This window comes from Eubalaena glacialis, chromosome 14 (assembly GCF_028564815.1).
Source record: "Eubalaena glacialis isolate mEubGla1 chromosome 14, mEubGla1.1.hap2.+ XY, whole genome shotgun sequence".
Classification (NCBI taxonomy): Eukaryota; Metazoa; Chordata; class Mammalia; order Artiodactyla; family Balaenidae; genus Eubalaena; species Eubalaena glacialis.
The window spans coordinates 21,717,679-21,732,308 of NC_083729.1; the positions used below are offsets into that span (position 1 = coordinate 21,717,679).

Genomic DNA, 14,630 nt, shown 5'->3' on the forward strand with positions numbered 1-14,630 from the left:
CCAGTGCCAAGAGGGTCGGGGGTGGTGCGGCGGCACCGGGGCTTGAGTTCCTGGGAGACTTGGGGACGATGGGGACCGCAGGACCCTGGCTGAAAGCCGTTCTCGCGGAGCCCTCCCGCAGCATCTGGTCCCCTCTCGCCGACCTGGAAGCCCCACTTTCCCACGGGTTTACACCCTGCTGTGGTTCCCCGCGCCCCGCAGCAGAGGCCAACGGCTCTTCGGCACTTTTATTAAAAACTAGTAACGCGGAGAGTGCTCAGGGTATCCCTAGGCCGCTCTAGCCCCGCGGGACTGGGTCAGTTCCTGTCGCGCACGTCTCAGCCCGGGGGTGGGGGATGGGGGTCGAGATTTCCGGGGCCCCAGACCCCGCCGATCACTTGCCCACCGAGTCGAATATGATGCGGTTCTGCTCGGCGCGCTCCCTCTGGCTCTGCGTCCGCGCCAGCTCCAGCAGGGTCCGTAGCAGGTGGAAGGTGAGGTCAATGGACAGCGGAGGGTCGTCCCGTCGCGGCCGCTCGCCTGTGATCGCGGATCCCCATCGGCCCTGCCCGGCGCGGCGCGGGAAGCGCTCCGCCAGCAGCAAGAGGAGCGCGCGGGCCCCGCCGCCGTGGTTCCGTGTCCCGGGGCTCCAGCGCAGACTTGGGTCCTGGACCCCGGCCGCCGCCGCCTCCGGGCTCCACTGGCTGCTCCCCGGGCGCAGTTGTGCCAGGAGCAGCAGCGCCGCCAGCAGCGCCCCGCGTCCCGCCGGCCTCATGGTACCACCGGCCCTGGACACACAGGCGCAGCGCAGGGTGAGGTGCGCCAGGGGCAGTCGCAGGGGGAGCCACTCCCCTTCCCGCGCACTTCCAGCGCCCCTGTCGGGCCCCTGCGACTGCTGCCCGGTGCCCACAGCCTTCCCTCCAGCCCCAGCCGCTGCCCAGTCCTGTGCCACCCTTTTCTCCCTCCCTCCGTCTTGGCGGGTCGCGGTGGGTGAGCTGAGCGCAGTCCCGGCGCTGAGGGAGTCTGGGCGGACGCTGAGAGCCACTCACAGTTTGCCGGAGAGCGTCTGTAGCCTGCAGGAAGGAGCTCCTGTCTCGGTCCCTCGGGGCGGGCTGAGGGCGCCTTTGGGAACACGGGGTCTGTCCCGGGACTGCCGCCAGCCTTATATAGCGCCAGGACAGCTCCGGCTGACGTCAGCGAGGAACATGCACTGATTGTAAAGCAATGACGGCCGCAGCTTCGAGTCCGACCCTTGCGGCTGCGAGACCCCGTGGGGCGCGTCTCTGGAAGTGACACCTGGCTCAAGAGAGTGAGAAGCCTGTTGGGGAGTAAAGATTGCTCCAGCCATGAGAGTCCTTCACCTGTTTAGAACAGCCAGCAGTGACCAGGGGGCCTGTCCCCAGACCAGACTAGTCCAGATCTGCAGTCTTCTCTGGCACATGAAAGGAAGGCTGGACCACGGGGCTGTCCATGGTGCTGACCTTGTCCTCAGCCTCTAGAAGGGGCCAGAGGCCTCTGGAGAATGCTGTCCTGCGCAGACCCAGTCCCTTGCCCCAGCTATCAGTTCTGTAAATGGAGGCAATCAGGACAGCACTGCTGGCACTCAGCTACTATCATGGTACCCACCCAAGAGGCGTCTGAGGCAGCAGGATTTTTGATGTCATTCTAGCCCCGGGATCTAAATTCTAGGGCTGTTTGACTGAGGCACCATAAAAAAGAGGGCCTCTGGTCAGGGTGCTTTCAGACAACAAAAGGCTGGTCCATCTGCTTCTAGGTTTGCCCCAAAGCAGGAGTTTAGCCAAGTTACTTTTTCTCCTGGGAATCACAGCAGCAGTATTACTTTCTCTTTGACCTCCAGGTTAAGATCACTGGGTAGGAAGTAAGGAAACTTGGTGTCTTAAGTGTTTGAGCTGCTATAACAAAAATACCATAAACTGGGTGGCTTACAAACAACGAACATTTATTTCTCACAGTTCTGGAGGCTGGGAAGTCCAAGATCATGGTGCCAGTAGGTTTGGTGTCTGGTGAGGACCTGCTTTCTGGCTCACAGATGGCACCTTCTTGCTGTCTCATCACATGGCCTCTTTTGTAAGTGTACTGATCCCATGAGCACTCTGCCCTCATGACCTAATCACTTCCCAAAGGCCCCACCTCCTAATACCATCACCTTGGGCATTAGGTTTTCATCACATAAATTGGGGAGTATACAAACATTCAAACTATAGCACGTGGGTTCAAGTTTCTACTCTGCCCGTAACTCATGGTGTGGACAGGTCACCTCACTTCTGTGGACCTCAGTGTCCTCATCTGTAAAAGACTGGGCTTAGTGGTCTCCAGGTTCTTTCCAAACTCTAGAAAACGGGACTCCCCAGTCGGTTTCTGCTGGGTCTTACTCATTGCCTCTGCAAGTTCCAGATTACCTATTTAGAAATATATTTATGGAGGCACCATATAAAGAGCTTGAGGGGCTCCCCCAAAATTGGAGCTAGACTAGGGCTGGGAAGGGTTAGAAAAACAGATGTGTCTATGAAGAGTGGGGATGAGTGGTACTTGCCGGGATATGGGTGTAAACTGAAAGTGACAAAATCACATGGTTCAACAAGTATTTATGGAGTGCCTACTATGTGGTGGGTATAAGACCATTATAAAGGTTTTAGTGATTTCAGTAGGAGTCAGGTTACATTTTAGAGTGAAACAGGCCACTTCAGAGTGCTAACCCCATTAAGCTCTGACCAGCCACCAAACCCTGTGAAAACCAACGTGCCCACTTTGAGGAGGTGGTTTGACCCTTCCAGGGTCAAGCTGCGTCACTGCAAGCTTGAAATGATGGCGTGAGGCAGACCTAGAGCCGATGTGCCTTCCAGGACAGGTAGGAGTTCCAGATAACGGCAACACACTGGACAACAGCCAACCTAAGGAACAGGGATGGCACCGTGAAGCAGCAGCAGCATAAGCAGCAAGCAAGCGGGGAGAGATGGGAAAGCACAGTGGGAAGAGGGATTCTTCCCAAGAACGCCCAGATTTAGCTCTCCTTCCTTCAGCCCCCCACGGAGGGATGTCTGGCTCAGACGAGAGGAAAACCAGCTCAGGTTCTGGTGCCAGCCCAGAGCTCTGTCTCCTGGACAAAAGCCCCAAAGTTAACCCCCCCTCAGCCGCCATCTCGCCATGCATGGCTCCATTATTCGTACTCCTGTCCAGGCTCCTTCTAAATACGCATCTGTCCGTCTTGTACAGCTGAGATCTCATCTTCCAAAAAATGTGCTGCCTGCCATATAAAGTAGCACCTCCTTCTCTTTATTTTAAATATACCTTGCTCTAGTTTCAGAGAGCACTGCAAGGACTCTAAAGTTTCATTTAGTTCGTACGTCTATACTCCTTTTAGCTATGCTACTCATGTCCATTTTGACCCTGTCCCCTCTGAAGAGTTTCATGTTTTTCCCTGTTCCCAAAGCCCCCACACCTCCAATAATTTTAACCACTCATCTTGGTTCCACTATATTTTTTTTATTGAGATTTCAGCAACTACCTTTATTATCTAGGATAAAATAATATTTTGCAGTGGACTAACCTGACCACGTTCCTACTTGTCTCTCTGGTCTACCTTTCTGCCTAACCTAGGTTGTAGCACTGCCCCTGCAGACATGCCATCAAAGGTAGAGAGCCCAGGTGGGATGGAGACAAGGACTGTGGAGCAAGATCCTCCCTAGGAAGATGAAAGAAGTCAGTGGACAGACACTCTGGGATGTTCTGTAATAAAATGCTCAGGAGTCTGAGGAGCTCTGACCAGGGCAGAGTGTTCTGGGGGGTCTAAGGTAGTTCAAGGTTAAAATGAGAATCACTTTGTCTCCAACCGTTCATAATGTGCATCTTCTTTGAAGGGTGGGGTGGGGATCTGTCATACCTGTAATGAAGAGGGACCAGGTAGAAGTTGGCTAACTGCACAGCAGGCCAGAGCTACAAGAGAGAGAAGGTAAAGGTTGGTGGGCTGCCTCCATCACCTGACCCCAGACTCACTGCCTTGCCTGGTCTGACTCCAGCTGACTCCTTGTCTGGTCTGACAAGAGTATGTTGCACAACTGGGTGAGTGCTTCCCTGAGTATGGTGCCCATGTGGGAATGAGAGAGTAATCCCAACTGAGGGATTTCTGTGTCAGGAGGACCCCCAGTCCCTGGCACTTCTGGACTCAAGAAAGAAGAAGAGGCAGCTGAGGTGTCAGCTCTTACATAGTAGTTGGTGATGAGAGCATCAGGATAATCCTGAGGAGACAAGAGAAGGAACAAGTGAACATTTGCATTTCCAGGCAGCTCAGACCTCCCGATCTGAGTATCACATAGAGACTTCTGTTCAGAGAAGACACCCCTGCACCACTGCCCCTCAGCTCCTCTCCTCCAGAGCTGGGGTTCTGCCTGCACCTCCACCTTTCCCGTCCCCATGAAGCCTGCCTCATTCCCCTGGGCCTGCCGGCCTGCCATCCAGAAATCATCCCCACACCTGCCCAGCTCACCTGCTGGAGTTTGGTCCAATTGTCCTGGGCTGACAGTCCATTGAGTGTCCCTACCAGTGAGAGGAAACAGCCCAGAAAACATGGGGCAAAGCCCCCCTAGGGAAGAGAAAGTAAAGCACTGTGAGCTCCTAAACCCCTGCCCTCCCTCGACACAGCTCACCCTCCCCAACTCCCTTTTCCTTGCGCTCACCTGATCCAACAGCATCTTCTTTAGTGCATCCACCCTGGTGGTGCCAGGGATGAGGCGGTCCAAAACCTTGTACCAGCCTCCTACTACAGGGCCCTGAAAGTAACCCCCACAGAGGGGAGCAGGGAGGCAGAGGGGAGCATTAGGCCTTTACATCACAAAGCTCCTCCCCCAAATATGAGAAACCCAACCCCAGGGGGAGCAGACACTCAAGGCTGGCTTAGATGTGACAGGGTCCAAGGGAAATTAAAGGATGACAGGGAACTGAAACCACTGTCCAATCCACCGGCAGCCCTGCTGTGGGCAGAACTTACCACAAAGCCACAGCCCAGGGAGACCATGGTCAGGGTCCGGCCAGTCTTGTGTGCCTGCAGACCTCGCCTCTCCACCAGCTGCTGTGAGATAACATCACCCAGGCCCATCAGAGACCCTGTGCAGGGTACACAGGGGTTGTCAGGACACCTCCCAGGGACAAGCTGCCATCCCAAGGAGGGAGGTAAGTCTGCTCACTGAATGAGGCTCTGGCACTCTGAGGCCAGGGGTTTCATTCTGGGGCAAATGGCCAGTCCTTTCCTGCTGCTTCAAGGATGGTAACACCTCCCCAAGGATGGTGATATTTCATATGTGTCCTGTTAGAAACTGGGATGAGCAGCCTTGAGCAGGCCAGGGCCCAAGAACACTGCACTGAGCAGTGAAGGAAAGTTGGACTCAGAAACCGCAGGTAGGGGAAGGAGAATCTGAGGTGCCAGGGGCTGAGACGCACTGACTGTCGGAATTTGAAAGGCCTTCCAGATGTTTTCGTGCAAACCCCTTACTCTAGAGTTATGGATGGAAATGAAGGTCCGGGACCTCACATAACCGGTAAGTGGTAGAGCCAAGGCCAAGAACCAGGTGGCTTGATGTCCTAGACAGTGTCCTTTCCAGGACGCCTTACTATGAATAGATCATGTGCAGAATGCTAAGGAATCCTGGGGTTGTTTTTCCCCCCAGCCGAAGGCAAGACCTTGGCCAATGTCCTTCACCTTGGTTTTGGGGTCTCTGTTTGTGGAGAACAGCAAGAATAACTCTAAAACATAAGTGTTCAAATGGTCCTAGGCAGGAGGATGACTGGCTGAGCTGGTAAAGAGTCCCTGCAAGGAAGGATCCTGTCACCTCCCAGCACAGTCAGGTACACCCAGACTTCCCATTCACAGCCTCAGACTGAGCTGCCAACAGGTATTAAGGCCATTTCTCCCCAGGTCTTTGCACCCGCTTCCCCTCCCCTCACTTGCACAGACACCCAGCTCCAAGCAGCACTAGTAGGACACCCACACCCAGAAACCAAGACAGAAACCATCCCTGTTTGGGCTTCCCTGGTGGCGCAGTGGTTAAGAATCCGCCTGCCAATGCAGGGGACACGGGTTCGAGCCCTGGTCCGGGAAGATCCCACATGCCGCGGAGCAACTAAGCCCGTGCGCCGCAACTACTGAGCCTGCGCTGTAGAGCCCGCGTGCCACAACTACCGAAACCCGCGTGCCTAGAGCCCGTGCTCTGCAACAAGAGAAGCCACTGCAATGAGAAGCCCGCGCACCGCAACGAAGAGTAGCCCCCGCTCGCCGCAACTAGAGAAAACCCGCGCGCAGCAACGAAGACCCAATGCAGCCAAAAAAAAAGAAACCATCACTGTTTACAGAGCCCCCGTCAGTGATGGTGGTGTGATGGTTTCTAGCAAACACACACTTCTACTAGGGCCACTTGGGAGTGACCGTATGACCTTCAGCTTGCCTGTCCATCACAGTGAGTAATGAGAGTCCCCTCCAGCCCCATAGCCACCACTGTCCCTGTGCCCTCAATTAGCACTGGGCAAACACATCCTCATCCTTGGCCCGGAGCTGGCTCTGACGTCCGTGCTGGCTGCACACTCATTGCTCTTCGCCCGCACCCCTGCACAGCCCTGCCCCTGTGCAGCCTCGTCAGAGGCAGCTGAGTAAGGCTGAGAGCTGCGGTCGGGCTGGGGCACCCACAGGTGACCTAGGCTGCTGGCCTCAGCTGCTGGGACCCCCAGCACACCCACCAAGGGAGCCCTGCCTCTCCTCTCCCTGAAACTCCCAAAGTGGTGGAGGCCCTTCCCAGAACACGGCTAGACACGGCCTCCCAGAGGGCAAGGACAGAATCCTGGACGTCTTTGTTCTCTTATCCCCCACCATACCGAGCCTGGCAGGTGCTCAGAAAATAAACTGGGAGAAATGTCAGAGGTACCACCCAGACAACAAGACTGCCCTGGGAAGGGCACAGAGGACGCCAAGTGTAGCCCAAAGGACGCACCCAGGCTCAAGGTGTGAGGAGCAGTGGGGCTGAAGGCTTGCTCCCCCTCCACGCAATTAGCACTTAACACCCTATCCCCTCTCCCTAACAACTGGGGGTCACCAGCTTCGTGCCCAGGGAGGGGAGGGAGCTGCTGGGGCCATGCATAAAGGGAAGAGTGACCCTGACGAGGCCTGGGGAAGGGGGAACAGAAAGACAGTCACTGCTTAAATGAAGGGACTAACAGTTTGACATTTGGCAAGATGTTTACAGTATACAAAAGGGCTCTCATACATTTAATCCTCACAAAAGGTCTGGAAGGTAGAGGTCACACCTCCATTTAATGTCTTTGAGAGATGAGGTGACTTGGTAAGGAGTGGAGCTGCAGCCTGAAACCAGGCCTTCTCTCAAGGGGGTACAGGAGGCCAGGGAATCCCCAGCAGAGGCTGAGACCTGGGCTCAGGGGCCAGTGGGCACCAAGAGGCTCCTGTGGCTGCTACTCACGGGGCGGGGGGCGGGGGGGTTCCTGCCCAAACAAGGCCTCAAAAGCCCGCATATCAAAGACACTTCCTGGACTAACGCACTTCCTCTCTGTCTTTTACTCCCCAGAATGTGACCACCTCTGTTCCTTGTCACCTTGTGGGGAGGGCAAGCAGCAATATTCTTGGGAAGGAAACAGTCACAAAGAGAGGGGTGTTTTCACTCTTCATGGCTTACCAACAGTCACACAACAAGCTAAAGGCAGAGCAGGAGTGAAAACCAAAGTCCCTGACGTGTAGTGCCACAGTCCTGGAAGCCTGCAGTCTTTGAGAAAGGTGGATTCCAGGCCCCCAAACCATGCCCATCAGGCCTGAGAGACAACCAAGCAGCAGGAGTGAGTAGGTGGTGTGTAGCCTGTAGCCCTGCCAGTTCTGTCCATTTCAGACAGAACCATGCCCAGTTCGTCCTCTGGAGGAACACAGATCATCAGGCCCCATGGGCCTGCAGCAGCTCCAGGGAGCTCTAAGGCTTTGGTCTAAGCACAGAGCAAGGCCTGCATTTTTGGTCAGAGTGATTGTTTGAGCAGGAAGGGCTGACATCCAGATTCCTCATCCCACCTTCCCCAACCCAGAGGCCAAACAGATCCCAACCACCCTAGGCTCTGGGAGTCCTCTTGGACATATTTGGTTGGCCTGGACCCTCCAGTGCTCTGGCTCCCCTTTCCTTGGACTTGTTTCCAGGGGGTTGGGACTAGAGGCCTGCCGAGACATAATGCCTGAGCCCCGATGGGGCAGGACAAGGGGCTGCCGGGCAGTGATGCCCCAATGCCAGGCTGGGCACAGAGCCCAGCGGGCAGATGCTGGCGTGGGTGTGACATCATGCCCCTGGGTAGGTGCCAGTTCTCATGCCGTCACTCGCCACCAGATTCAGCAGAGTGGGGCGGGGGGTAGGGGTTGGGGAGCGCCTGCATCTGAGCACAGATCTATTTGGGACCACCTTCTGCCCGCTAGTGGAAAAGCCCCAACTTCCATGCCCTCATCCTAGGCATGGGTGGGGGTAAGTTCTCTACTTCCCCTATTTTGTTCCTCTCCTGGCTTTTGTGTGTCGAGTCTTAGATGCAAGAAACCAAAGTATTAATGGAAGATGAGAAAACTGAGGGGCAGGAAGTTGGAATGAGGAGCAGGAAACTGTCCTTGACTATGGGAGGCCTGGGTCAGCAGGTATAGCTGCTGGCAGGGGGCCAGGGTGCTATCTCATTCCCCTCCAGAAGTCTCCAATAATTAAATAGCTGCCTGGGGTAGGGGCTTGGTCTGGCAGAGCATGGAGGGAGCTGAAGCCCAGCAGTGAGAGGGGAGCGCCTCCTCTGGGATCGGTAGGAGTGCTCTCCCCACTCCTGGCCTGAACCCTTCCCACTGCTAGAAAGTAAGACAAAATGGAGGGTTCTGCAGCCTGTCAGGTACCTAAGCCCAGACCAGCTGGAACTATACTCAGCAATCTGAGGTCCCAGGCGTCTCAACTGCAGGGCAGTGCATTGGGAAGTGCCCCAGGTTCTCATGCCAGCTCCACCACTGACCATGAAGCCTCATGCATATCACTCCTCCCTCGTGCCTCAGTTTCCTTCTCTGTAGTATCAGGGGCTGGACTGGATGGGCTCTAATGCCTGTTGAGCTCTCACATTCAGACTGCAGGGAAACCAGTGTCTGCAGAAGCTCAGCTGCTTCCACAGCAGGACCAGAGTGGCCTAAGATGGATGGAGCTGGGCCCCCTGGAGACTGGAAGGGCCCTCAAGAAAGGATGGGAGAAGGCTGACTCAGACTCTGCAGAACACACCGCATTCCTTTGCCCAGGCTGCCCTGTTCCTGACTCTGGCTTGGCCCAAACTGGGTGTACCAGACACTTCTTTTGAACCATATCAGATCTTTTTGATTCACTTATCTCTTACTCCAGCCACCACTGAAGTTCACCTGATGGGTCCTTGTCTCAGGCCTATGCCTTACCTGGGGCTGAGCTACTGATGCTTTACCTGGGGATGATGCATGTGCAACCCGGTAGAGCACAGAGCACGGGCAACAACATCCCATATGGCAAACCTTTGACCAACGTGGGATGGAGCCGGTGGGTAAAGGTTTCTCCTTTTCTCCAGAAAAGACTATTCCCCCATAAAGTCCTAAGAAGCATTTCAAAGAGCTTCTCAGTCAGTTTTAAGGGATTGAGCAGCCATGTGCCCTAAGCAGTGTCCATTTGATAATGCATCCTTCTATTGGCTGTCCCTCTTCCCTCTCTCCCCACCATGGGATTACTTCCTAACAAAGTACCTGCAAAGAAGCTTCAGACTCTACTTTTTGGAGAACCGAGGCTAGATGGTTATCCATGTTCCAAATTTACGGCAAGTGGAACAAACCCAACCCAAAAACCACTATAAAAATAAGAGCTTGTTGTTCTTGGGTTGCCAACACTCATATAAAGGGCCAACTCCTGGAGCCTTTAAGTTTCTTGAGCATTTTTTGATTTCTAAAGCCTTTTCAGAGATAATTCCTACACTGACTCTGTGAGGTCATATAACTAAACTCAAATTCTAAACGAGGAAACTGAGGCTCACAGAGGTTTATTTTCTTGTCCTGATTCACACAGCTACTAAGTGCTATGGCTCTGGGATTCAAACCTTGGTCTTCTAACTCCAAGTCTGAAATCTCTATTCTGTTTTCCAGTGTGATGAGCTATGCCGTGGGACCTTAGGAACTACTGTACTGGGATCTAAAAACAGCTCAGTGAGCTAAATCCACTTCCCCCCTTTATTTGTAGTTTGATTCGAGTACACTGAGCAGCAGGGAAGGAAAAGTCTGAAAGGTCTGGGAAATTCTGAGAAAAGTGCTACCTAGAGGTTGCTTCAGGGCTGAGATACTGGCACAGCCTCAGGAAGACTGGGGGTGTGGAGCCACAGAGCTCTAGCACTGACAGACCAGCACCCCAGTTCAGCTACGTATCTGCACTTGGACCCCTTGGAGCTCTAGCTCCTGCCTTCGTCAGCTGCAGATCCCTTGGGTAAGGAAACACCAGGACCATCCTTCCCTCCCTATTCTTGATGGCCACGAAGGGGAGAGGGGGAAACTTCCTTCCGGCAGTTCGGGTCCCTGAGGGAATGTGAGGCTGGGCAAAGGGCCCAGCGTGTCAGTTCCCATCACAGCCACCCAGTCCAGCGTGAGTCACCACACACGCAGCCAGGTGAGTCATGCAGGCTGACGGACACTCTGAGGACAGGATGGGGGACAGCTGGGCACAGGAGGCTGGAGAGGGGCCCAGGGAGGGGCAAAAGACTCCTTGGCCAGTCGCTCAATGAAGTTCCTAGTGCTGATGTGGGGCTATTCCAGTAACAGGACTGCTGTTGCATCCTGGCTTTCAGTAGCATCCCCCCCACCCCTTTTTAACAGTCTTCCTCTCAGAAGCCCATGGTCCTCATTAGAATCCTGTTCCTTTCCTCTAAACATAGGCAAGACCTTATCTTAACCGGTCACCCTCGCACTGCCCCAATAGTCACAGGCCTTCCAATCCTTCCCCCTATAAAACTTATCTCTGTGCCATCTCCTCTCATATTAGCTAATCTGCAAAATGAGATGATAACAAATACAGGTAAGTCACTGGGTTACCTTTGTGAGGTCGCTACTCAATCACTGGATTTAGAGTAAAAATAAATCCTTCATTAGTATATTGTTTGAGGGTACATCCATAGATAGTAAACTATAAGAAAAGCAAAAGAATGATATAAACAAAACTCAGGAAAGTGGTTATTTCTTAGGGTGTATGAATTAGGGACAGGCATTCAAGGGGTCTCAAAGCTGGGTACTGATACAGGAGTATTCAGTTTACTTTTATTTCAATGGTACATACATATCTTAATCATTTTTTTTGTGTATTAAGATGTATTTCACAATAAGAACAATACTAAGAAAAATAAACTGGGGTAAGAGTCTGATTCCAGCACTTATTAGGTGTGTGATCTAATGTGGACCCAAGTAATCTTAGCCCACTTTGTGTCCCCACCTTTGTGGGGACCCTATGAGATAATGTGTGTTGAAAGTGTTTTGCACACTGTGAAATGTTAAAGGAGCCTTTGTTATTGTTCATTTTCTAAGTTAAGGCCTCCTAGGGGCAATGCCTTTCTTCATCCTAAGGGGATCACTCCTCAGGTTTGTGAGGACTTTCAGATCCTACTTTATAGCCAGGTCATCTATGCATACCCCTTTCCTTAAGAACAGCCTTGGGGACCCTCCCTCCAAAACAGACTGGGGTGAGAGCCAATCCTTCAAGGGGTCTGAATAAAAGCAAAAAATGAGGGCGGGGGGGGGGGCTGCAGCGAGCTTCTGCCTCCCAGATCAGCCTGCTCTGGTACCACTAGGTCCCACAGGGACACTTACCAGCTGTCAGGACCTGTACTTTCCACGGGTGAGCAGTCAGAGCCCGCTGGTATGCCCGCCAAAGTGCCATGCTTTCTGTCAAGGCGAGAGGAGAGAGGGGTCACCCCCACTGCCCCTCTCCACTGTTAAAGAGACTTTTGTCCTTCCCTTGAGCCCACTCCCTCTCCCCCTCCCGCTTCTAAATGGGCAGAGGCTTCCTGGACAGCTTCCTGTCACAGGGATCGCCCTAGGCAATCGGGGAAGTGAGGAAGGCTGTGGGCGGCTATGGAATACCGGTGGCCGCCACCCGCCACCCCACCCCCAGCCCTGAAGCAGGTCTATCTGGGGGCCTCTGTCCCGACCGAGACACACAGGAGGACAGGTTTGCTCTGGCTTTCACCCAGAGCCTGGTCGGTCCCCAGATTCAGACTCTCAGTTGGAACCAGCCCGTATCCTTCCTGAGCCCAACTCCACACCAGAAAAACGACCTCTGACTCCCTGAGCCTGGAACGGTCACACGCGCTGCTGCCGCCGCGGGCTCGCTGCGCTTTGAGCCGGTGACCGCGGAACTCTCGCTACTCAACAGCGCGCGAGCTCAGCCCCTCCCACGTGACCTGAGCGGCGGAGGGACTTCCGCCCCAAATCCCGTCCCTTCCGCTCGGCTGAGCGCTAGGCTTTCCCCAGCATCCAGGGCCGGAATGGGAGTGGACTCCGCCCCTAATACCGTGGAGAAGGGTTTGGCTCGGTCTGCGCCGAGTCTTGGTGCGCGGTTCGCCTGCCCCCCTGGGTCCGACCTCTGTCTGCTTCTGCCCCTTCTCTCCCCGGTGCACGGGCCTCTTAACCTGGATAGACTCTCACTGTTCCCGCGTTCCGGAACTGGCCAAGGTCCAGACGTCGTTTTCGGTCTCAGGAATCATAGTTTGGAAACTATTAGCCATAGTTAAATGCGTGCGTGTGTGTTACTTTTTTAAAAAAATGTCTATAAGTTCTTCAGTAGCCTCAACTGTGAGCTCCTGAATGGGTGGAACTGGGTCTTGTTCATATTTGTCGTCCTCATAGCAACTAGTTCAATGCTTTGTCCACAGTAGCCTTTAGAAATGCTGCGTAAAGATGACTGCTCCATGGAAATCATTCGGACTACAGAACCTCTAGTTTAGATACTGGTTTCATAACTAGCGGGTTTGCAGCCTTGGTCATCACTAGACTTGAAGTTCCTCATCTGTGAAATTAGGGGGTTGGACTCTTTGTTTTTCAAACTGGGCTCCTCAGTTTTAGGGCTTTATAGATGTTTGGGGAAGGGGTATCACAGGTTCTTCTTTACCTAAGCTTTTAAAAAATACGTGTATACTTATAGAAAAAGCCACATTTAAACAAGGGCCCACAACTAAAACTGTTAGGAAACCAATAGATAAGGTGATTTCCTAATCCCTTTCCAGCTCTAACATTCTAAAATTTTGTGAATATACTGCAACATCCTTTCTAGGGTAGTGGAAATATTCACAAGGTCCCTAGCAGATTGGTCAGGCTGACAGCCTTTGCTTAATCATCCCTAGGGAGCTCACACTTCAGGAGGCAACCATATCTGACTCTTTCAGGGTCTTTACCTGGCTAGCTCCAGCCCCAATTTACTCAATTCCTATATGATTAAGGCAGGGAGAATCCTGTAACAGATAACTGGAGAAACACAGTAAGGAGGCAAGAGAATTCGATGTCACAAACGTTTAACCAAAGCTTTCTATATGCAAAACACCATGCTAGAGGAGTGAATTTACACTAGTAATAGGAGACCAAATGTGCTAAGTTGGAAAGTTGTATTCTGAAGTCAGACTGTCTACCACCACTCAGTAGTTATGTGACCTTATTCAGACTGCTTAACCTCTCAGAATCTTATCTTTGTCAAGTAAAATGGGGCAATACCAACCTCATAGGGTTAAATTAAGTAACATATGCTAAAGTACTTGAAATAGATCAAGTGCCTAATAAACTCTCATTTAACCTCTTTTCCTTCCTTTTCTCTTGGGAGCACATGGAAGGGAGAATTATTTTTACTGGAGAAATCTGGGAAGCCCCTTGGTGGAGGTGGAATTTGAGCTGGGGCCTTGAACAATGAATAGAACTTAGGTGGAGATGGTGGAAAAGGACACTCCAGGAGGAGGGAATAGTGTGAGCAAAGGCACAAAGGAAGAAAAGTGCAGGAACCCATGGATAGTATAAAGTATATATCAGGAGGAAAGTTTGGAAGGGGAGTGGCCTGGGGCAAAAAGGGCTTATGGCAGAGAAAGAGAGCAAGGGCTGAAAGCATTTTCCTGCTTTTCTTTTGGAGGATGAGATTAGGGCAGAGACCCAGCAGCAGGAGCGGGGCTGCCAACACCAACCTACAGCCTCAATGACATGGGTCCCCAGGCCCCATCTTTTCTACCACTGAAAGTGGGATTTCCTGAGGCAGTGTCAAGGGGCCGTTGTGTAGAATGAGCAAAGCTCCTCTGCAATGGAAAGCACTTCCCTACCAGTCCTCTCAAAAAGAAAACTGGCATAAACTGAGCTGCCACAATAGGATGGTGCATACTTGGCTGCTTTGCATTGACGTGAGTTGTGGTCTCTCTGCTGCTGATGGTCTGGGTTGCCTCCAAATCTGTTTCCTCTTCTGTACAGGGGAGGAACTGAACTACTTGATTCCTTTCCTCTTAAAGGAGATTTTCTCACATAATGCTAAGTTCCCTACACTGAAGAGGCAGAAAGCTGTTCCCAGATATTTGGCCAATCAGTCTACAGTGTCAAAGTGTTCTGTTCCAGGTAGGCACTGAAC

General features: G+C 52.9%; 2 protein-coding genes across 4 annotated transcripts; both read right to left on the reverse strand.

Moving 5' to 3' along the window:
• Window positions 1–264: 264 nt before the first annotated feature.
• Window positions 265–1,673, reverse strand: UCN (urocortin). Its single transcript, XM_061211391.1, has 2 exons — window positions 1,029–1,673; window positions 265–767 (listed from the first exon to the last, which is right to left on the reverse strand). Exon 2 carries the CDS (start codon window positions 752–754, stop codon window positions 374–376), a length of 381 nt encoding a protein of 126 aa, XP_061067374.1. The 5' UTR covers window positions 755–767; window positions 1,029–1,673; the 3' UTR covers window positions 265–373.
• A 249-nt stretch (window positions 1,674–1,922) lies between these two features.
• MPV17 (mitochondrial inner membrane protein MPV17) lies at window positions 1,923–12,432 on the reverse strand. Of its 3 annotated transcripts, none has more exons than XM_061210763.1 (8): window positions 12,313–12,432; window positions 11,846–11,920; window positions 4,985–5,100; window positions 4,674–4,766; window positions 4,484–4,579; window positions 4,203–4,235; window positions 3,881–3,933; window positions 1,923–2,891 (listed from the first exon to the last, which is right to left on the reverse strand). In XM_061210763.1, the coding sequence occupies exons 2-8, from the start codon at window positions 11,913–11,915 to the stop codon at window positions 2,822–2,824; spliced, it is 531 nt and encodes a 176-aa protein (XP_061066746.1). In that variant the 5' UTR covers window positions 11,916–11,920; window positions 12,313–12,432; the 3' UTR covers window positions 1,923–2,821. The 3 variants fall into 3 exon arrangements, with proteins under 3 accessions (XP_061066746.1, XP_061066747.1, XP_061066748.1); XM_061210764.1 differs by having other exon boundaries at window positions 12,301–12,432; XM_061210765.1 differs by lacking the exon at window positions 4,203–4,235.
• Window positions 12,433–14,630: the final 2,198 nt, after the last annotated feature.